We start from the raw sequence: 22,838 nt of genomic DNA, 5'->3' as shown, positions 1-22,838 counted from the left end.
TTTATTACTACTAATTCATATAACTTTTTTTTTGTATATACATAGTTGATCAGTTCTTGGCTGTTTTGACGGTTGTACAGCCACTTTCCAACCACACAACATGCTGCGTTGTAGACTTTGGGCTCTATGGTAACTTCTCATACGGATCTCTGTTTAAATTACCATAGAGCTCTATGCTAAGCGCACATACGGATTTTTTACAAGACACAATGGCTTTCGCGACTAGGGTTACACAAGAGGGTTCTCATTTGTTTTGATGTTGTATTGCACGACAATTCTTATTGGCTATTGATTGCTACGATTCTCTTTTCTTTAATACCATAGTTGGCGATCACGAAACAGCCGAGACCAGTCCTTCAAGGTGATATATATTGGTTTGGATAACATTCTTAAAGGCATACGTGAGGGGAGAAATATAATTGTTATTGCCATTGATTGCTACGATTCTCTTTTCTTTAATAGCCATAGTTGGCGATCACGAAACAGCCGAGACCAGTCCTTCAAGGTGATATATATTGGTTTGGATAACATTCTTAAAGGCATACGTGAGGGGAGAAATATAATTGTTATTGCCATTGATTGCTACGATTCTCTTTTCTTTAATAGCCATAGTTGGCGATCACGAAACAGCCGAGACCAGTCCTTCAAGGTGATATATATTGGTTTGGATAACATTCTTAAAGGCATACGTGAGGGGAGAAATATAATTGTTATTGCCATTGATTGCTACGATTCTCTTTTCTTTAATAGCCATAGTTGGCGATCACGAAACAGCCGAGACCAGTCCTTCAAGGTGATATATATTGGTTTGGATAACATTCTTAAAGGCATACGTGAGGGGAGAAATATAATTGTTATTGCCATTGATTGCTACGATTCTCTTTTCTTTAATAACCATAGTTGGCGATCACGAAACAGCCGAGACACATCCTTCAGGAATCAGAAAGAAAAGAAAAAAAAACTTGCAAAAGGAATCTCTGCCTTTAAAATTTTTTTCGCCTGCCAAGAAATAACACTGATTTCTAATAGGGCGAAATGGTTTCTAAAAAAAGACTTCCACTTGTGAAAGCGCGAATTTGATTTTGATTGGTTAGCGATTTCAATTTTAATTGGCCAGCGAATTCGATTCTAACGGCACCGACTTCGGTTGTTGGAAGCACTGTACAGTATTTTCAATAAGTAATGTCGCAGCCAATGAACATCAATGTCGCGCCCGATGAAAATCAATGTCGTTGTCCAATGGAAATCAATATCGCTAGCCAATGAAAATTTATGTCGCATGTCCAGAAACGGATGTCGCAGCCAATGAAATCAATGTCGCATAGGTCAGCAAGGAATTTCTTGGCACACTAAAAATCGTCTACCCATTGTTGCCATAGATCGTTTGCCATATCTCGCCATAGATCGTTAGCTATTGCTCTCATAGATCGTTCGCCATTTCTCGTCATAGATCGTTCGCCATTGCTGTAAGATATAGTAGTTTGCGTTTGAAAATGTAGACGTTGAGATAGCGATATGTAGTTTTTAGATTCTGCGATGTAGGTTTGCCAAACACATTGTAGTTTTGAAACAGTCGATGTCATTTTTTTGGACCTTGATGTGACTAATGGCAACAGAACGTAAAGTGGAGCATGTGCCTGGATGTTGGCATAAAGCTTCTTCCGCGACACAGAAAGAAAATAGCCACACAGAATTTGATACGGTCGGTAAGCCGAGGATGCTAAGAAGGGTTATATAAACATGTCAGATCTATTAGATGGGTAAGATCGACTCGCCTGGATTGAGTAACTGGAGTACTCGATGTATGCAACAACCCCATGTCGAGAAGGTGCTGAGTCCAAGGCGTCACTAGCATGCCAAAAAGGAGGGAATACCAAAAAGAGGAACCAAAGTAGCATGATATTCCCCAGATCAAAGCATCAGTAATTAAGGCAATCACGGGATCCAATATTGGATTTTTCCTAATGATTGGCGCTTAGTATTTGTCATGAACCATGAGCCATGGCATGGATCACGTGTTACTCCTGCCTCCTTTTCTCCAGCCTCCATCAGCCCGTTATCCACCAGCCCGTTATCCCTCGGCCCTCTCAAGCCTCTATATCTTATCCTCTTTGCTTAGTGTTAGAATATAAATAGTGGGATCATAGACTGCTATAGAGAAGTATCTTGTATCTTGTATCTTGTATCTTGTACCCTTTGTATCCTGGTAAAGCCAACCTTGCTCCCCGTCCATTGCCCTCGTCTCTTGTCCTGTTGAAAAAACAGATCAACTCTCCCTGCCTTGAACCCTGCCCCGCCCTGACAGTATTTTTCGTCTTAGTATGCAACAAATTTCCATTTAGCACTTGGTGAATATCAGCTTGGCCGAAGATGTATTTTCCGTAGCGTCTTCTGTAGAAGCTGAAACTAGTTTTATTGGTGAAAACATATTTGACATATACTTTCGGTTGCCACCCTAATTACAAGAACAATGAGTGTAGCCTTTTTTATTGATGCTGCAGGATGAGAATATTGGACTAAAAGTTGCTAAAATGTACAGTGTGGTGGTATAAAGGAGAATTGAGCGTGGAAGATTTTCCCGGCGAAAACAATTAATCACTATCATAGTCTTCCTCAGCGTCATCACCATCGTCATTTTCAATGATGTCATTATCAATCAATCTGCCATGAGCTTTTTTGGTAGGTGTCAAGTAAATGTTTGGTGATCCGGGAATACTGGCATCATCAGACCCGCAGATGTTGGCGAAATGTGCGGCTTGCTTTTGACTTCGGATGGCCGGGAGAACAATATCCTTGAGATTGCAGTGGTGTTGTCGCCAAGCATACAACCGGTCCAGCGTATCAATGAATGAAGGTAGCTCATCGAGATATATAGGTATTACAAGCGTTGAAAGACGGCGAGAGACATACACATCTTCGATGCGTTTCACCGCAAACATATACCCTATCGGGCCGGTGAAGTCCATACCAACGGTATATACATTATCCATGAGATTATCGTCAATGGGAAGACTCAGCAGATAGGAAAGGATGGCCTTATTCATTCATCCTAATGTTCTTGGCCTGCTGGATCAGCGACTTTCGCGGTGATACTTTGAGTCTCTTCCATTCGCTCATAGATAGTTCCTCATTCTGAGCGGAAAGAATCAGATCGATCCGGCGCCCAAATCCTTTGTTCAACGGAATGTTCGAACCAAAAACCCTTTTATGCATTTTTGCGATCGATTTGGAGGCTTTGCACGTCGTCTCCCCATCGAAGATTTGCAGCCTGCTACCGTTTAGCACCTCATCAAGTATTTTCGTACACTTCCTGTAGCAAGTGAGTTCACTACTGTCGTTGTCATTAGGGGAGGCGGCGGGGTCAGTCAGGCAAGCCTTGGCCACAATTTCAAGGATATCCAATAATTGCAAGCACTGGGTGTCGTCAGATTTCAGTAGAGCCACCTTTTCCTCGGCAATCGCGATCCACAAAAGCTTCGTATCAAGTTTCTTGTACATAGGCGCAGCTTTGGCTACTGACTCAAGGTACAATTGCTTCGCCTCTTTAGCTGATAACGACTGACATTCTACAGCGTTTTGGTACATCTGCTTCATGTCGGGTGGGATATCCGTGCCCAAGGCAATCATTTCACCATAAAGTGCCCTGACCGCAGGGGCCATGCCATGGCCGAGGTTAATTTCTTGTACTTTTGTAACTCGCTCCCAGAAGCTGCTATTGGTAATATGCTTGCGAAATATCTTTTCAGTTTGGCTATTGACGGTATCGACGATCCGTGACAAGGAAAGCTTCAATGCCTTGACTTGGTGAATTTCAGACAAGTTTATCTTTAGGGCAAGGTTGGCTGACATGACGTCCAGCTGCTCTCCAAGCGAATCAGATGCGGTGAAATTGTTCAGGAGCTTGCGCAGGTCGCTGGCATCCTGGAGAGACAGCTGCTTATTCAGCTAGAAAAGGTATGTTAATCCACAACTATCGATGAGCCAACTGCGCGCTTACCACTTTGACGCCAGCTTCGTACACGGCTTTTCTAAAATCTTTGGGCGTAATCGGCTCTGGAGTCTTTTGTGGCTCGTTCGAAGCCAGCGCGTTGTACATCATCTCCACTGTTCGGGCACGTTGTGCGGGTAACGGATGCGTATCCTGGTCGGATTGGTTTTCAGAACTTGCTGCTTTTTTGTATGAGATCATCAGCTCTAAGTATACACATACGTGCACAACGGGAAAACTTACCTCGTTTGCCAAGGACAGACCCTTCGGAGCGTGGTTCTGTGATGGTGGTGGTGGTGGTGGTGGTGTCACCGGGACCTTCCTTCCCAACCATATTAGCCCCGTAATTAGTAGAGTTGACGAATGCGAACGAATTATCTCCTTGGTGTAAGTGATATGTGTTCGACGAGACTGCTGGTGACGAAGTGCCATTGTCGTTCTAATACGAAAAAGATGAGGAAACGGTAACGTGGATCATTCTTATCTTGTTCATACCTCCTTTAACAACTTCTTTAGTTCTTGCTTGACGCTATCTGGTGTCGAGGAATCCTTCTGGATAGCGTCGAGACACCTCCGGTAGGAAGATTCTAGCATGTTGGACGAAGGAGGATTGCGCATTGTTTTTTTAAAATGATTTTTGAAGTGATAGAATCCCCAATCCTTAAGGCTATTTGCGGCAAAGAAGCGACGGTACTTGTCATTCCCGTTGTACGTATCGTAATACTCGCTAAGGTCCATGTGTAATGCAAGTGAAGGCAGGCGAAAGTGTCGCGAGCATATTTTGCTGACGTCGGACTCTTATTTCAAAAGCCTATGACGTCGCCTGTGGGAATTAAAACTGGGGCAGCATAAAAATATTTTGCCTTTTGCCCATCTCGAACTGACTCGATGTCGGGTATGAAGACGGGATGACAATAGGACTACGTACGGCTTTGGGACACCTTATGGTGATGGCGTATGTCTCTGGTCAGCTTGATCCTTTTGAGAGCTCGCTCAGTTTCCCAATTACTGAAGACAATAGCGCCCCATGTGTTTTCTTCTTCACAACAACCAAACCATGGGCCGTGGCTCCAGGGTCAATACTGTCGGGATGAGGTGCACTTGGAATCAAAAGAACTGACTCGATGTCGGGTATGAAGACGAGATGACAATAGGACTACGTATGGCTTTGGGACACCTTATGGTGATGGCGTATGTCTCTGGTCAGCTTGATCCTTTTGGGAGCTCGCTCGGTTTCCCAATTACCGAAGACAATAGCGCCCCATGTGTTTTCTTCTTTGCAACAACCAAACCATGGGCCGTGGCTCCAGGGTCAATACTGTCTTTTGCTCTTCCAAGTGCTACCGTCGAATCGGTAAGCTACTTATATTGACGGTTCTGGACGAGTTTTGTGTACTAACTTTCTATACATTGCCAAATACCTCTTTGTCGAGTCATATTTGCCTAGGGACCAATGTTGATAAACGTCATGTGGATGGATACCATAGTGCTAGCGCCCCTTTGACTAAACTCTCTGTGAACATTTAAATGGATCACCTGGCCGACCCCCATTCGTTTTTTTTTTGTACTCATGTTGCTTTATCCCATAAATGCATCTTTACTTTGTCTCTCAAGAGCTGTTCCTTTGACTGATAATACTTCTTAATGCACGTATTCTGAACTCGTATTTGTCAGAATAGACCACGTCAAATAAGCCGCAGGAGAACAGTACCAATGCGTTAATTGACCTTACCAAATTCTGTGCGGCTATTTTGTTGTCAATGATTACATCAGGCTTAAAGAAATGACATCGACCGTTTCCAAAGTACAATGTATTTGGCAAAATTACATCATACGATCTAAAAATTACATCTTGCTATCTCGATTTTCACATTTTCAAACGCAAACTACTGTAAACTGTTTTGCAATAGATCGTTTTGCTATAATTATGTAAGGTTTCAGGACTAGGACAAGACAGGACCAAGACCAGAGATTAATCAAAACAAGACAAGATGGGAACCGGGGAAACGGCAAGGTACTAGGTGCTTTCGCTAGATAAGATGAGACAAGACAAGAATCAGAGATCGGATTGAAAGATCACTGAAAGGGTGAGACGAAGATCGAGCAGAACAAGACAGGAAGAACGGGATAGTTCCGGATAGATAGTCGAATGACTGGATGTTACCAGATAAGACAAGATATAGCAAGACAATCGAATTGACTTCTATTTGATGAATGGGTGTTGGGTATTTATATGGATTCAATTATGAAGATGGATGCGCGTGAATTAATATGTGTGCAAACATCACGAGGTCATGAAGAGGCCATTACAGATATTGATATGCGCAGTCATCACAGTGTCACGAGTAAGTCGTTACACTTGCTTAGAGATCAATGTCGCATAGCCAAGCTAGGATTTTCTTGGCAGACCCATTTCCAGGTCATTGACCCTTTTTCTCCTGACCATATTCGACTTCTACCACTGCTACTTACCTATATTGCGCAACTGAAAAAAAAGAAAAGATTGATACTTACCTGAATGCATATTATTAGTTATTAATGAGGCTGTACAATATTACAAGTTTTCTTTGTTCCGACATTTATCCCAGCAGTTGTGAGAATGTGAAGCAAACCCTTGGAAGTCGCTTGACCTTACACTGTTGCATGCATCGCGGATCCTTGTCGATAAGGTGTCCTCTGACAGGAACCGGTTGCGCTTAACCTTGCTTTTCGCCACAGACCAGATTTGTTCTATTGGGTTAAGCTCAGGAGAATACTTAGGAAGATATACACATTTATATCCTCGATACTGAATATACTTTGCGATATCTTTGTTGACATGAATAGGTGCATTATCTATAACAATATAATGTCCCTTCATGTGAGGAAACTTGTCCATTTCATCCAAAGTATCCTTCAAAAAGCTGATGTAGTGACCGGTTACAGTGCCAGTGCTCACTTTCTCATATTGGTCATCAGCATTTCTCTTTTTACGAGGCTGTGGGATTCTCACGCTTACCTTAATTAAGCCTGAAGCAGAGATGGCACCTAAAATAGACGTTGTTTTCGCTCTTGTTGTAGGAACAGTAACAACAGCAGGAACACCCTTCTTTGACCAAGCTCTTGTGCGTTTCATGTTTATATGAAATGCAGACTCATCAAGAAATACGCAGCTTGTCAGGAAGTTCAAGTCAGTTTGTTCCCACTGACGGACCCAGTCATATCGCTCTTGAATTTTTTCCACACTGTTTCTTTCAACAGATTGAAAGTCTGCTTTTTTCAACGAAAGGTTGCAGTGAAACCTCATGAAGTTGTAAACAGTGCTGCGAGAAACTTGAAGGTCCTTATACTTCTTCGCTAAATATTCAGCTATTTCGATGACTGCAGCAGAAGGATTATCATCAATGAAGTCGGTGACAGTCTGCTTGTGTTCTGCAGTCAAAATGGGTCTACGACCAGACTTTTTACCCTTGTCGAAAATACTATCAGGTCGTTCATCATACTGCTTAACCCATCTCTGGGCAGTGCGAACATGAATACTAAGCTGTTTTGCTGCAGCTGATGCAGTCAAGCACTTGTCAATCTTCAGCTTAAAGAACCTGGTCTTATCTTGGCAAGTGTAGCATACATATTCTCGCTTTTCACCCACTTTCTTCATATGAGAATCTTCGCTGCTTGGTTTATCCACCTGCATTGCGATGCTTTGAGATCCCACAGAAGCCGTCTTCTCTAAGTACTCAGTGTAAGAGGTAATTGTTTCAACGACAAATTGTTCCTGGTCAACAATATAATCCATAGGTTCCGGATTGCCATGTTCATCAACAACATTTCCCTGTCCATCTTTGTACAAAAATTGTGCACTCATGTTGAATTGCGATGTAGTGAGGAAGAAAAAAAAGCTTGGGGAAAAAGGCAGCGCACCCCTATATATATTTTTGGTGTGCCAAGAAATTCCTTGCTGACCTATGCGACATTGATTTCTAAGCAAGCGACATCCGTTTCTGGACATGCGACATAAATTTTCATTGGCTAGTGACATTGATTTCCATTGGACAACGACATTGATTTTCATCGGGCGCGACATTGATTTTCATTGGCTGCGACATTACTTATTGAAAATACTGTATGTAAAAAATTATAAGTAATATAATTCTTAAGTATTTATAATAAAGAGTGAAATTAATTTTTTGTTTAAAAGAATAATTTCTCAACCCCCAGGTTAATTCTCAACCCCAGGTTTATTCTCAACCATTATGTTTTGGAAAAACCAGGCTAGACCTTTAGGTCGATGCCCGACAGAATCTTTGAATCTGGAGCTTGACTAGAATAATAAAATATCCTAAATTTACAGTTTACTGTAAAATTTATAGATATTGTTTATTCGCTAATCCTGGATCCTCGATACCAACGACGATAACTAGAATGATGTGTTTTCTCTGGGGGAGATGAAGGAGATCTGTAACACCGGCCGAACTCTGCTCCCTTCCATGGACGAATGTATTCAAGATCAGTTGGACGAATTCGCGAAATTGATACGACAAGCTGCTTGTTAATCGAGTGTCTTTTTAATGTGGTTAGTTCTATTCTCATTTCTTATAGAAGACCACTGAGGAAGCATACAAGTTTGCGTAACAAATTAAACATGATCCCAGTGATGATCTGCTCTTGGTACGGTTCACGATGACGTTGTTGGCGTCATCCTTGTTATTCATTAAAAATGTCGATGTGGATGGCTTCATAGAGACAGATAAACAGTATAGAATGTTTGGATTCGTGATTAATATTTACATTGGATCTGACATAGTAGTATCTGGGTAAGTAGCGTTAACTGCATCTAACTCTAGAGGACACATGACTTATTGACTATGTTATATATGAATATAGAAAAGAGAAAAGCAGTAAGGCGAACGCCATTGCCAAGAACAAGAAGTGCAAACTATCAGCTATAAATGAAGTCCAGAGAAGAGCCGCCGGTCGTAAGAGGGATGCCGTTTATGTTGGAGGGAGGAGGGGACTCGGTTGCATGGAGACAGGTAGCACTGTAGACCAGACAAAAGAGTTAATGGATGGCTACATGAAAATGCCCATTGTAATGAAGGATATGCTGCTGCAAATTGTTGAAGAAGCACCATCACTATTACACGAAATTGATATCACAGGCTACGTTATCAGTGGTACGTAGAAACAAATAATTAATTTCTTGACATATAGCAGCATTCACTTACCATCTATAAACTGCTCAATAGGCGACCAAATCAGCTTGTTGGGAATGGACGTTCCAAAAGGGTACATTGCGCAGATCCGACGAACAAATGCAATATCATTTCCAAGCAGCAACGACGATTTTGTGGTACGGATGATTAAAATAGTTAGATGATTCATTTAATTTAGGATGTACAACATATAATGATTTATGAATAATTTTAGCTAATAACATTAATTCTTTACTTGTAATTAAAGTTAATTTATTCTCATCTTTAAGTTTATAAAACATTTTCCCATCAGTTTTTTTATATATAGAAAAATGATCTTGAATTAATTGATCATAAATTTCTTTAATCTTAACTCTATATGAAATAGTTATTAAACTTCTTTTTACAATCTTTCTATTTAATACTAAACCCTTTAATCTGGCATACTCTAGATCACATTCCTCTATTTTCTTAATTTCTTCATTAATAGCATTTAACATTAAACTATAAAGATTATTAGGATCATCTTTCATATCAGATTCAACTAAATTACTTTACTAGCTAGATCAAAATCAGAAATCATTGCAGCTAAATGTTGCACACCATTATATGTTGCATCTAAATAAATTGGTAATCTAGAAATAAAGCTTAATGGATCTTTATTATAACCTTGTAACTCAAAACAAAAAGCTAAAAATAACATAGATTCATCAGCTTTTCTCCATAATCCTGAATTTAAATCTAAGATTTCTGAAAAATGTTGATCAACCTATTCTAATCTTTTGGTAATAGATGATTTACTTAATCCAAAAGCATTTGCTCCATAAACCTTTAATGAACTTAATTCATTTTCAGATAATACATTACCTTTTTAAAAAAACAATAATGATCTTGCTAATTCACCACCTTGGAAATTTAATTCACCCCCTTGGCAATAAACTCTTCCTCTCCAGTCTAAAAAGAAAGTAAAATAAAATTATTCAACATCTCTATAAAGTTTAGCAATAGTTAAAAGTGAATTAATATATAAGAATTTACTATTATGAGTTGTAATTTCAAATTCTTTTCCTTTATTATTCTTTTTAATAATCTCACTCATTTCATCTGTCTCCTTATGTAATGTTTTAATAATTAAATCATTATTAAGTAGCAGATTCATTAGAAAATCTAATACTTTAAGATCAATATTGAAATCAATAGATGACATATAATCAACTATTTTTATTGACATTTTATTTATAAATTTAATATTTGATTCAGTAAATCTTTTACTTCTAATTAAAGGATTAAAATTCTTAATATTATTAGTAATATATCCACCATATATCTTAAATTTTTTGTTATCATTTAGTTCCCAATAAATAGGTGGATATACTATAGGTAATTCATGACCATCAATCATACCTAAATATTTAATATAGTTTTTCAATTAGTAACTAGGAATAATTTCTCTATGAGTTTATTTACTTTTAACATCATATCGCTCTAAGATATTAAAAAGATCACTTTTCATATCCAAATAACTAATAACAGTACCATCAATATTAATAAAATTCTCTTCATTCATTGTATAATTCTTCAAATATAAATTAAAAGTTACAATATCCTTAGATTTATCATCAACTTCTTTAATATATTTTTGATATAAACATTCTTTATATAAAGTTTTTCCTAATCTATGAAATAAAGTAGTAACTGATTGTTCTTTATTATCTTCATATTTCATAATAAAGGGGATTAACAAACTTAAAATCAAGAACAGCATCAAGGATTTATCTATTTCTTTCATTTTCAAAATACATTTTTAAGTCATCTTCTAACAACTTATAGTTATTTAAAAATATTCTAAACCCAGGATTTGTATTTAAGAAATCCTTAGACTTACTCATTTTTTCTAGTTTTTTCAACCATGAAGGCAGAATAATCTATATTTATAAAATAATCAAAATATATGAAATAATAGATATACTGTTATTTATGTTTTATATAATTAATAACTTATATTTAAATTTGATATATAATATTTTTTTCTTTAAAATAATCTTTAATAATCTGTTTCTCATAAAAATCATTTTCTTTAACCCATGAATTATTATCATTATTATAGCCTTTCCATTTAACAAAAAAGGAGTATTTATTATTTTCTATTTTATGCTTAATTATATTTTCTATTTCCTATACATTATCATCTTTATTTACATTTCTCATATGTTCTATTTTTTTATTTGATTTATTTGACCTTTTTTTTCTTTTTTTAGTAACTTTCTTTAATTCCGAATAATCTAAATCACTTTCTTCAGTTATATTATTTTCACTATTATTAGAATCTATATTTTCATCAACAATCATATCTTCATTTATATTTAATTTTAAAAAATCGTTTTGTATTTCTGTTAATATTTTAAATTTATTAATCTGTTTCATTTCATTATTATAAACAATATCAATTATTCTATTTTCTTGTGGAAAATCAAAATTATCCATTTTCCATAATTTATGATGTTCCTGTGTTATAATATTAAATGTATTTGAAAATTTTTCTATATTTTTTAATAAAAATGCTACTTTAATCTGTAAATTTATATATTTAATATCATCTGTTTTTAATGTTGAGTTATTGTTACTAAATCTTTTAAACTTATTAAATAATTCTTGAAACTGATTCTCTATTTTACTTCTAAAACTTCCAAAAACTTTATTATAATATATTTCTTGTTCATTTAATTTTTCATTTATTTCTTTTCTAATGGGATAAAAAAAGTTATTATCATCTAAATCATACCCTTTATTATCACATAAATTTTCAAATTGTTCTATAAATAATGTATAACCTCCATCAATAGCTACACAGTCTTGTTTAAAATTTTATTATAAAGTTTCATATTAAGGAACATCATACCATCATTAACTTTTCCACATAAATCACTATAAGATACAAATATTACCATATCATTTATATCTGAAACCACTTGTGTTCGAATACCAGAAGATTTTAATTTATATGACCACCGTTTTTGTACTGATATATTTGGTTTATCATAAGAAATAGAACTATCATGTCCATCTAATAATAGTGTAATATTTTTAAAATTTTTAGGGTTTTTAATTAATGCTGATAAAATTCTTATTTTCATATTTGAGAACATATTTAATAAATAATAATTAACTTTTTTATTCAAAGAATCATAATTTGTAATCCAAAATTTTTTATAAAATGCATAAAAACTAGTATATGGTATATATTTTTTCATATTTTTGCTTGTATATCCAGATGTTAAATGGAATAATAATATTAAACCCTTTTCAATTTCTACATATGGTGATGGGTATTCAATATTTGAATATAAATTATTTAAGAAAAAAAACACACTTGTGTAACCTAATTTTTGTGATAATTCTTCTTTTACTTCATTTATAAATTTTATATTTTTTATTTCAGTTCGATGTTTATATTTATAATTTATAATTTTCCAGTTTTCATTTAAAAAAGACCATTGGTTTAAAACTAATTTGTTAACTTCATCTTTTAATTCATTTTTCAAATTTATTATATTTTCATCATTTTTATTAATATATTCACTCATAATTTCTATATCGCTTTCCATATTTGTATCTATTCTTTTATATTACTACAAAATTCAATTTTCAAAATAAAAAAAAGAAAATATTTATAACAATATATATTTAATAATATTATATTATAAAATAAAATAATACTATAGTAACTTTAATTAATTATAATAACTATTTATTCTTCAAGAATGTAATTTTTCTTCTAAATTTAATTTTTTTTCTTTAAGAGATAAAGTATCATTTGATAAAATTTCTTTAATAGTAATATAACTACCAGAATTTTCATTTGTAAGAGAAAAATCTTTTAAATCATTAAAAGTTGAATTTAAAATATTATTTTCTGAAGGGTTTTTATTTATATATACCACTGAAGGTAATAAAGCTAAAAGTAAATTATCCGGAGTATTAATCCAGATATTACTAGTAGTTAAACCATCAGGTGTTTTAATCCTAATGTAACTTGAAATAAGCTCTGTAAAAGAGTATAAATCGTAGGTATCCGAAGGGAAAATAGGGCAATCGCTAAGAATATAGAATAAGTTTGTAAACATCATATTTTTAAAAGTAAGTAAGTAATTAGATAGCATCTAATTTTTAAGTAATGATTTATTTAGTTTCAAGATTAATTATCTCTACTTACAGTACCACCACAAGAAGGCATAAATCAATGTACCGGGGGAGAATTTTATAAAATAATAATAGCAAATATTGATATCATGGGAGATTATTTATTATTATTATAGAATAATAATAATAATCTTTTATATGAATCATCAAACCAGAATGATTCATTTAAGTAATAGCAAATAACTAAAATTCCAATATGACATAATAACATAGTTATTAATAATACAAAATTATTTCAATCTCTTAATGAAATAATAAGGCAAACTAATTTATGTAATAAAGGTCTATTCTTAATAAATTCTCGTTCTTCAATTTTAATTAGTTTACTTAACATACCTATAATTAAAAAGAAACAACCAAGAATTCCAATAAATATACATAGATCAAATACATAAAATTAAAATACGAGTAGGATTTCCATCACTACCTCTAAAATATTCATTTAATAAATTAAATATATCTTATGGATTTTCAATGAATTTTGAAATTAATTCTACAAAATTATTACTATTTTCATTTAGAGAATTAATTTTGAAGTTTCCATCTGGTAGAGGACTACCAGATCTTTCATTAGAGTGATCATACATTCTTTCACACATTTCTCTTATTTGTTTTCTTTCTTCATAGTTATGATTCATCATTTCACCTAATCTATAAGTAGTAAAACCACTAATAGTACCAACAACACCTAAAAACAATCCATTTCTAGGATTTGTTTTTGCAATTTTAACTGCAGCAGTTATTGTTGTTCCAGAAAGAATTCCTGCAGCAACTCCAGGAGAAGTAATTGGTTTATCATTATTAGAATTACTATTTGATGGATGATTATTTGACCCTGCACCTCCATCTCCAAAATTAACATTAAAAGTATTTTTTGATGAAGGATTTATATTACAGTGAACCCCCGCTTTTTGCACCCCCGTTTATTGCAGATTCCCACTTATTGCAACTTTTTTGAGTAGATTCCCGCTCAACACTTAGTAAAATTGTAGATTCCTCGGTTTTTGCAGATTGCAACTTGGAAATCGGGACCTGCAATTTCCCGCTTCAGCCTTATATATTATATATTAATCTCAAACTTCAGAGACAGTGAGACTCGAACCAGTGACAAAAGAGATACACTATTGTATTCTAGTATTTAAGAGCTTTTAAACTAAATAAGGAAAGATGTGATTGCCAGCTTATTGATCCCACTTGTGTAACATATTCACATTTTGCAGTTCCTCAGATTTTGCAACTTTTTTGACGGTATTCCCGCTGTTGCAAAAAGCTGGGGTTCACTGTAGATGAATTAGGGGCAGAACTTATATAAATTAATAAACCTAGTAATGCTAAACCTAAAGAGCCTGTAAAAATGTTAGAAAGATTATCATTTAAGAAGTGAATAAATTCTACAAAATAAAGATGAATAGAATCAACTAGAATATTAGGAATTAAAAATACCGATGCAAATCTAAAATGATTTTTATCTGTAGAATAGTAATACTTATGTTTAATAAACTTAATAATGGATAGAATATTATTCTGTAATAAAGAATAATAAGTTTGTAATAATCTATTACATCCATAAATAAGTATTTTAAACCAATAACTAGATATAACCCAAACTAAGTTTAAAGTTAATCGCAGGATACGAAGGGGGAATAGGGCGATCGCTAAAATTTTTAAAGACATTTTTGTAAACATTTTTTTAAAAAATTAATAAAATTAGATAGCATCAATTAAATAACACTATTTTTATGAAAAATAAAGACATTAAGTTTCTCATTAAATAATGATACTTATAGAATCCACCTCAAAAAGGTATGTCTGAATCAGATCCTTTTCTTTCCTTCTAGAGGAGGATATGTAAATAACTGTTTCGTGTTAAACCCATTACCCCCACTAATTCTATATAAACACGTTTTTCTTTGATTTCTTTCTCTAATATTAATTGTCCCGATGCCGGTGCAGATGCTGTGATTGTCTCATAAGGAGGCGGGGGAATGTTAGCCAGCTTTTGCAGGGTGCTTTCGTACTGTGCCTTTGACTAATAAAAATCATAAGAATGTTAATGAGTGGATTGTTACATAAATGTTCGGCTCCAAATGTGGAACATAAGAACAAAATAAGACTGAAAGACAAGTTGAAACATACCAGCCATTTAAACTCGTGCTGTTGCTCATTTTTTTCGTCCTTGGATGCCATCTGTGCCACATACTAGGAAAGGTTTCTGTACACTAGCTTTTGGCCAAAGTCAAGCTCAAACAGATATGCAAAGTACTCAGCAAGGGCAGTAGGAGCACCTTTGTACATAGTGTTTACATCGTCCCCGAGTTGCTCCTTCTTCTTCATCAACTTTTCTACAGACAAGCCATACCATGGCAGCGTTCCTGTCGTGAGATACAACAAGACATAGCCTAAAGCCTCTAGGTCACTGCGGACCGATTGTTCTATATCAACACAAGTGAGATTGTCAGTGGTAGAAACAAAATAGATAACAAATAACAGTCAAAAATTGTTGCTGCAACTTGACTTAGAATAACGTTATTTATATACATATATACATACATTCCTAATATTAATATATGTTTTTTATATACAATTTTATATTCTAAAATACTTTTATTCATTGGTTACACAAATGTTATCTATTTATAGATATGTATTTAAAGCACAATTACTATATTAGGTAACAGGTTACACAATTTATGAGTATAAACATCTACCCAGATACATATTACTGTTACCCTTAATTATAATGTCTTTCTTACCCTCTCCAGTGTCGGCGTCAATGCTTGAGAATAGTGGCGTGCTGACAAACTGAAGACCTTCCCTCTAGGCAACATGTTTTCCACCAACCATAAACCTTTTTGATAGCCCAAAATCAATAAGGTAAACCTTGTTCTCATCACCGTCCACCCCCATGACAGTATTATCGGGCTTAATGTTGGTATGTATCCTAGTTGCAATATTTCATAAAAATTAAGAGTTACAAAAATTTCTCATGATTACAAATTACTTTTAATTAAATATAAAATTGAATTCTATATTTATAAAAAAGATAAATTGTATAATAGACCAGCAAGATTTAAATCAAAAAATAAATAATGAAGTTAATAAAATTATTGTAGATAATTGGAAATTTCTAGAATATAATTGGCCTATTATAAATCATAATTAAAAACATTGTACAGAAATAAAACATATTAAAAATATTTAAGAAGTTTTGTGATAAGTTTAATATAAATACACAAGCACATCATAAGCTATGGGAATCAGATGATTTTGAATTTCCATTTGAAGCTAAATTAGTTGATATCGTTATCAGTAATTCAAGTGAAGCTGCATTAAAAAAAGATGAAATGATTAAATTACAAGAACAATTTTTGAATTTTGATATAGATGATAATATGAATATTGATGATGAAGTCAGTGAAAATGATAATGAAGATAATAATAGTAGTAAAGACGATATTCCTAAATTTAATGAAAAGAAAAGAAGAGGTAAAGGGAAAGGAAAGAAAAAACTTGTTGATATTAATAAAGTTACAGTCGACCCCCGTTAACGTCCACCCCGATAACGTCAACCCCCGATAGCGTCAACCGATTCGCTGGTACCCTTTCAAATTTAGCAGTGAAAAACTTCAACTTCTACATAAGGTCAACTTCAACACCTTCAGGAGGGTTGACTAGTTATCGAGGGTGAAACTTGTCCAATTAGATTACATTTATTGGGATCGTGGTACAAAAAAATTTGTCAAAGAGGCTTGCTTAGAATACATGGATTTTATATATTTGTCGCGTAGTTTCAGAATTTCAGGTAAAGCATTCACAACGGTATCATGTAGATCTTGCTCTTCATCCAAAATATCGAGAAATGTGTTGACGTTGGTAACTTTGTCTTTAGCAGTAAGTACTCTTCTTTCCTGCAAAACTGGCTCTTCGTCAACATCTGGGGTGTCATCATCTTCAGCAACTGCCGTCACTGTTTGAACAATCTCACTATCTGTGAGAGAAAAGAGATACGAATCGCGCTCATACTCGGGATCAAGGTCGATGTCGGGGCACTGATTTAATGTAACAAGTTGTGTATCGGCGATTCGTCGTAATTGAGCTTCCAGCACCTTCCTGTCACGCTCGTCTTCTTCTTCGATTTGGCTCCTAGCAGTTCCTTGGGCTTCGTGATTGTCATTGATATATCGAAAGATGGTTGCATCAAAGCAATTTTTGATCGTTTCAGCAGACACAGCTGCCCACGAGAACTTTATCCACTTCATTGCTTGCAGCTGGTCAACAAGAAAAACTTTTCCGACAGGTCCCACAACATTCCCGTTTCCGTTCTGATACATTCCGATGGTGCGGTAAGCCTTCTCAAGTTGTCGCCGCTTGTATTGAGCCTTGAACGAGCGAATGATTCCACCATCAAGAGGCTGGATAAGTGATGTTGTGTTCGGAGGCAAATAGAGTAGCTCAACATTAACAGGTTCGTAATCGACGTAATGACCTGAGAAGTTGTCAAGTAGCAAAAGTACTTTTCTGTTCTGGTGGCCCATGGCTCGATCGAACTGACGCAAAACATCTCTGAAGATTTTACGAGTCATCCACGCCTTCTGATTGAAAAAGTAGCGCTGGAATCCATGGAAAGAAGCATCTTTGCGTTTTTTTTGAACCATGAATGCATCAGGTTTTTCAGAGCGGCCTATGATGATAGGTTCGTTCCGTTTGTCACTGCCATCAGCATTGCAAAGGAGAGCAACAGACAACCTTGATTTGTCTTGTTTTCTCCCCTTGAACCCATGAGTGCCGATCGTCGTCTTTGGCTCCAAGCGATAAAACAGACTGGTTTCATCTAGATTATAGATGTCTCGCTTTTCATACTTTTGGATGGTGGCCTTAATGGCTTCCCTCTGTTCGTCCAAAGCTTCAAGATCGGCAGATTGCGCTTCGCCATGGATGCTGCGTGCACTGAGTCCGTATCTCTTTGCAAACCGGTCTGTCCAGCCATTCGATGCTTTGAATGTTGCGATGCCAATCATGTCCGCGTAATTTCTCGCCTTCAACTGTATCAATTCCCATGTAACCTGGATCTTGTTTCTCTGCGCGACATTGAGCCAGAGTAACACTGCTTCCTCAACCTCCTAATCAATACAACATTGACAAAAAGTAAACACTACAGTTCACCGAATTTTTAAACTGATTGAATTACATTCGATATTTACAGGAAATTGACTCCTTCTATTACGAATTTTCTTCGCGTCCCTTTCATCACCAGGAGCTTCTGTGGATTTTCGCTTTATCATCTTCGAAATGGTGCTCTTATCAGGCGTTTTACTTAGGTTGAATTCTTTTTGAGCCCATTCTGCCGTCTGCATAAGGGTGATGCCCCGCTTTGAGCTCTTAAACGCATAAATCGCATCACGCTGCTCGTTCGTAAAGGAAACTTGGTCGCGTGGTGTACTCATGGCGTGAAGTGAGATGTAGGACTGAAGATTGACAACATTTTCATATGTGTATTTATAATGTCGGGAAGCGGTGATTCATTTAGTGTCTGCAAGGATAAACATTTTGCCTAATCTCGCTACTCCCGGTAGTCGTCAACCCTCGATATGGTCAACACTTTTGCAGGTACCCTGAGGGTTGACGTTAACGGGGGTCGACTGTAGAAATATAGAAAATGAAAATATGAAATAGAAAGCATAATTGACCATAAAGTCGAATATAATGAATGTATCTTTTTTGTAAAATAGAAAAACTATCCAACAATAGATAATAGCTGGTTGCATATTAACAAATTTAATGAAAAGGAGTTGTTAAATGAATATGTTTTAGAACATGATCTTCACATATAATATTAAATACTTAAGGTAAAACATTATTAAAACAAAGGAAGAAAGGATTGCCTATAGTTATCTTTATAGGTTTTCTTTTTTTTTCCTAATTATAATAAGATTATCTACTTGTTATATATCTATCTGTTGTATAATATTTTCACCTTTTTCTTCAATAATCTTTCTCTTTTCATGAACATGATCTGGATTATGTTTTCTGCAAACATATTTATTTTTATTACCGTTTTCTGTTATTTTTTTCCCACAAAGTTTCCTATTATTCTTTCCTCGTTTAAACTTATGAGTACAAAAGCCATTATACATAGAAAGATATAGAAAATGGTCTGATGAGAACAATTCTTTTATTTATTTTTTGATTTTTTCTTATATTTTTGTGATTATATTGTTTTTATTAAAATAGTCAAATTCAGCCTGTATAAAAGTATCCATCTCATTGCATAGATTTGTGCATAATTGTATATGATTGATGGGAAGATAATTATTGAGAGCAACCATTTTAAAAGTAATTTTTATAAATTAATAAAAATTCAATTTTGTATTAAATAAGAAATTTTAGTATGCATGCTTAAAAACTCCGAACTTGTAAAAATATTATAAATCAAGAAAATTGTGCAATAATTTTGTAATCACTATACTATGAGATGTTCTCTATGTCGCGATGCAGGATGCCCTTCGAATGAATGAACTCCAGCCGCCGCAACTAAATTTCCAATGCCAATATATTAGTCGTCTATTTCAATTGTGAACTGCCCATATCAAATAAACATAATCTACAATACTTTACCAACTGCAAGCCTAAAATACTAACTGTTTGTAGGGAAAACAACTTGTCGCACATCTCAAAGAGACTTTCAAGAGAGGCTAGAAGCAGGGAGTTGTTGTTCAGCGTATGTCTTTTTTTCTCTTTACAGCTTATGATGCTCATGTAGTGTACTTACGACCCATCAAATCTATAACTAGAGCGTTATAGTTGCCTTGAGTACCAAAGTACAACGGCTTGGGTGCTTAGCAGGTCCCCCTCACAACAGGATCTTCATAGCATCGATACTTGCGGTACAAGAGCAAGCTCTTCTCTTTAGCTTCCACTTTGGCAGCAACAAGCTTGGACTCTACGGTGTCCACAGCTTCAAGTACAAAATTAAGTGTGACTATTCAGAATTTTGATCATTCATGCATCTATTCGTTACTCACCAAGATACACTTGGCCTCATGCTCCTGCTCCTAGCTGCCTAAGGAGCACGAAGTGGTCATTGTCGAAGGTGGATGGAGGCATTGTGTTTACGAAAAAGCAAGTGGAGACGATGAAAGAAGGGAAAAATGCCAATGAAAGAACAATGTATCACAGCAATGCATTAATATGTGGGTACTGCATTACTTTGTTGGTTATAAATTAATATTTGTTTTATTAAAGAACTATTTATTTTTTATATCTAAATTGAATTTTATAATATAAATAAAAAATGGAGCAAATAGATTATACAACATTAATTACAGAGGAAGTAAATACTATTATTACTAATTATTAGACATTTTTGAATGGAATTGGCCTATTGTGCATAATAAATTCAAACATAGAATACAAATAAAACATATTAAATTTATTGAAAAAACTAAAGATATATTATTAAAAAAACTAGGTTATACAGCTGTATTTTTTTTCTTAGTTGTGCTATACACAAATAAAGAGTATCCAGCTCCTTATTTTGAATTAGAAAAAGGCTTATTTCTATTTATCATTTAGTTTCTGGTATTTCTGGAGATGAAATTGAAAAATATTTACCTCAAAGTACATTTCATACATTTTATAAAAAATTTTGGATGAATGAAGAGAATAATAAAAGAATTAATAAAATAGTAAATGATTTATTAATGTATATGTTTTCAAATATAAAATTACGTGTTTTGTCTGCAAGAAGATATAATCCAGATTTATTTAAATATGTAACACTTATTTTAGATAGTCATGATTCACGAATTAATTATACAGATACGGATTTAGATAGATCACGTTTATATCTATATAAATTTAAAAAGAATGGTGTACGTACACAATTTGCAGCTGATATTAATGATATGATAATTTTTATATCAAAAAGTGAATTCTGTGCAGATAGTTCTGATGGTAGCATGTTTTTAAATATGAAACTTTATAATCAAATGAATCAAAATGATACTTTAGCTGTTAATGGTGGATATACTTTGTTCATAACATAGTTTACTGAACTTGCTACAGAAAAAGGATATGATTTTAGTAATGATAACTTTGTAAGAACACTGTTCATTAGGCACTTGTAGGCAAGTGTTTAGAATAACTACCGTTATTCTAGGGTTTCGACTACCGTCTCAATGGCCAGCTACCCACATCATCGGTAGTCAAAGATTTTCTCTAACCACCCCTAATTATATTGATCATTCTTTTTTATTTAAAAATAAAATTTAAGAATAAAATTAAACAGCCTTCTATATCCAATTCGTAAAAATATAATGAAAATTTACCTATTACTGAAGAACATTTTAATAATACATTTGGAAGCTTTAGAAGTAAAATCGAAAATCAATTTTCTGAAATTAGAAATAAATTTTATCGTTTTAATAATAATAAACTAAAATAATAATAAACTAATTGTAAAGATGGATAATATTAAATATTATAATCTTCAGTTCCGTGTTGCCTGTTTACTAAAAAATATTACAAAGTTTGTAGAAGTATTCAATATACCTATTTTACCACATCATAAAATATGGCATAGTCCTGATTTTGATTTTCCTATTGAAAAAAAATTAATTGACATAGTTGTTAGTAATAATAAACAGAATAAGGATAAGCTTGATAGAATGGTATAACTACAAAATAATTTATTAAATATGACATTATCAAATAATAATGAAATGGTTATAGATGATAATAATAGTGAATCAGATGATTTAGAAAATAGTGAAAATGATAATGATATTCCTAATTTTAATAAACGTACTAGAAAAAGAAGAAGAAATGTAAAAGGAAAACAGCGTTCAACTGTATCATATGAAATAGAAAGTATTATTGGACATAAAAAAGAAAAGAATGCATATTTATTTCAGGTAAAATGGGTTGGATATAGTAATAATGATAATAGTTGGATATCTATTGATATATTTAACCAAAAAGAATTATTAAATGCATATATTGAAAGGCATAGTCTAGGCATACTATAATAAGAACATAATATATATTTAAATTATATAAAAAATTTATGGAAGAATATTATTAAAGTATAAGAATAAAGGATTACTAATAGTAATTTTTATAAGTTTTTTTCTTATTTTTTTTCTGTTTTTTCTTTAGGTTTTATATACAGCTCTTTTATCTCTATATTTTTAACACTATCATTAACTACTAATAGCTTTTTTTTTGGAATATGTAGCTTACAATGTTGACAGCAACGAAAATCCTTTTTACCATCAGGTAAATTTGTCTTGATTTTCTTCCCACAAAACTGTTCATCACGTTTTCCTTTTTTAAATTTATGGCTACAGAAACCATGATCCATAGATAAATCTAAGAAACGATCATTTGAAAAAAGAGATTTTATTTTATTTTTTAAAATTTTTTGAATTTTTTTAATAATATTTTCTTCAACAAAATGATTGAATTCTGAATCAATAAAT

The 22,838-nt window shown here is 33.9% G+C and overlaps 7 protein-coding genes across 7 annotated transcripts; 2 read left to right on the top strand and 5 right to left on the bottom strand.

Moving 5' to 3' along the window:
- The first annotated feature begins 44 nt into the window (after positions 1-44).
- On the top strand, positions 45-1,097 carry BDB00DRAFT_239212 (uncharacterized protein). Its single transcript, XM_053116609.1, has 6 exons — positions 45-129; positions 205-240; positions 325-361; positions 469-505; positions 613-662; positions 751-1,097. The coding sequence occupies exons 2-6, from the start codon at positions 210-212 to the stop codon at positions 1,064-1,066; spliced, it is 471 nt and encodes a 156-aa protein (XP_052972556.1). The 5' UTR covers positions 45-129; positions 205-209; the 3' UTR covers positions 1,067-1,097.
- BDB00DRAFT_861829 (uncharacterized protein) lies at positions 856-2,167 on the bottom strand. The gene is made up of 2 exons (XM_053126047.1): positions 1,776-2,167; positions 856-1,655 (listed from the first exon to the last, which is right to left on the bottom strand). The coding sequence occupies exons 1-2, from the start codon at positions 1,896-1,898 to the stop codon at positions 1,350-1,352; spliced, it is 429 nt and encodes a 142-aa protein (XP_052972555.1). The 5' UTR covers positions 1,899-2,167; the 3' UTR covers positions 856-1,349.
- A 424-nt stretch (positions 2,168-2,591) lies between these two features.
- Positions 2,592-2,990, bottom strand: BDB00DRAFT_879946 (uncharacterized protein; the record flags this gene model as incomplete). Its single annotated transcript, XM_053127930.1, has 1 exon — positions 2,592-2,990. One exon carries the CDS (start codon positions 2,988-2,990, stop codon positions 2,592-2,594), a length of 399 nt encoding a protein of 132 aa, XP_052972554.1.
- Positions 2,991-3,042: 52 nt separating this feature from the next.
- Positions 3,043-3,336, bottom strand: BDB00DRAFT_746945 (uncharacterized protein; the record flags this gene model as incomplete). The annotated part of the gene is made up of 1 exon (XM_053118556.1): positions 3,043-3,336. A coding segment is annotated over one exon (294 nt), but the record flags the coding sequence as incomplete, so codon positions are not given.
- Positions 3,337-3,844: 508 nt separating this feature from the next.
- On the bottom strand, positions 3,845-4,823 carry BDB00DRAFT_239105 (uncharacterized protein). The gene is made up of 3 exons (XM_053116608.1): positions 4,484-4,823; positions 4,232-4,427; positions 3,845-4,167 (listed from the first exon to the last, which is right to left on the bottom strand). The coding sequence occupies exons 1-3, from the start codon at positions 4,724-4,726 to the stop codon at positions 3,971-3,973; spliced, it is 636 nt and encodes a 211-aa protein (XP_052972552.1). The 5' UTR covers positions 4,727-4,823; the 3' UTR covers positions 3,845-3,970.
- Positions 4,824-8,846: 4,023 nt separating this feature from the next.
- On the top strand, positions 8,847-9,149 carry BDB00DRAFT_776712 (uncharacterized protein; the record flags this gene model as incomplete). Its single annotated transcript, XM_053120284.1, has 1 exon — positions 8,847-9,149. A coding segment is annotated over one exon (303 nt), but the record flags the coding sequence as incomplete, so codon positions are not given.
- Positions 9,150-9,703: 554 nt separating this feature from the next.
- On the bottom strand, positions 9,704-9,883 carry BDB00DRAFT_776701 (uncharacterized protein; the record flags this gene model as incomplete). Its single annotated transcript, XM_053120281.1, has 1 exon — positions 9,704-9,883. A coding segment is annotated over one exon (180 nt), but the record flags the coding sequence as incomplete, so codon positions are not given.
- Positions 9,884-22,838: the final 12,955 nt, after the last annotated feature.

The sequence above is a fragment of the Zychaea mexicana genome (assembly GCF_025766255.1).
Source record: "Zychaea mexicana strain RSA 1403 chromosome Unknown BDB00scaffold_202, whole genome shotgun sequence".
NCBI classification, from domain to species: domain Eukaryota; kingdom Fungi; phylum Mucoromycota; class Mucoromycetes; order Mucorales; family Lichtheimiaceae; genus Zychaea; species Zychaea mexicana.
The sequence above is the reverse complement of the archived record's forward strand: the minus strand, read 5'-3'. Positions and strand labels throughout refer to the sequence as shown.

What these genes read in the sequence shown, in the direction of transcription:
- BDB00DRAFT_861829 (XM_053126047.1), bottom strand. Translation starts at nt 1,898, where the DNA reads ATGCTACTTTGGTTCCTCTTTTTGGTATTCCCTCCTTTTTGGCATGCT. An exon ending in ACTCCAGTTACTCAATCCAG is followed by an intron (nt 1,656 to 1,775) that starts GCGAGTCGATCT and finishes TCGCGGAAGAAG; the next exon opens with CTTTATGCCAACATCCAGGC.
- BDB00DRAFT_239105 (XM_053116608.1), bottom strand. Translation starts at nt 4,726, where the DNA reads ATGGACCTTAGCGAGTATTACGATACGTACAACGGGAATGACAAGTAC. An exon ending in TAAAGAAGTTGTTAAAGGAG is followed by an intron (nt 4,428 to 4,483) that starts GTATGAACAAGA and finishes TTTTCGTATTAG; the next exon opens with AACGACAATGGCACTTCGTC. An exon ending in GTCTGTCCTTGGCAAACGAG is followed by an intron (nt 4,168 to 4,231) that starts GTAAGTTTTCCC and finishes ACAAAAAAGCAG; the next exon opens with CAAGTTCTGAAAACCAATCC.
- BDB00DRAFT_239212 (XM_053116609.1), top strand. Translation starts at nt 210, where the DNA reads ATGGCTTTCGCGACTAGGGTTACACAAGAGG. An exon ending in GCCGAGACCAGTCCTTCAAG is followed by an intron (nt 362 to 468) that starts GTGATATATATT and finishes TAATAGCCATAG; the next exon opens with TTGGCGATCACGAAACAGCC. An exon ending in GCCGAGACCAGTCCTTCAAG is followed by an intron (nt 506 to 612) that starts GTGATATATATT and finishes TAATAGCCATAG; the next exon opens with TTGGCGATCACGAAACAGCC.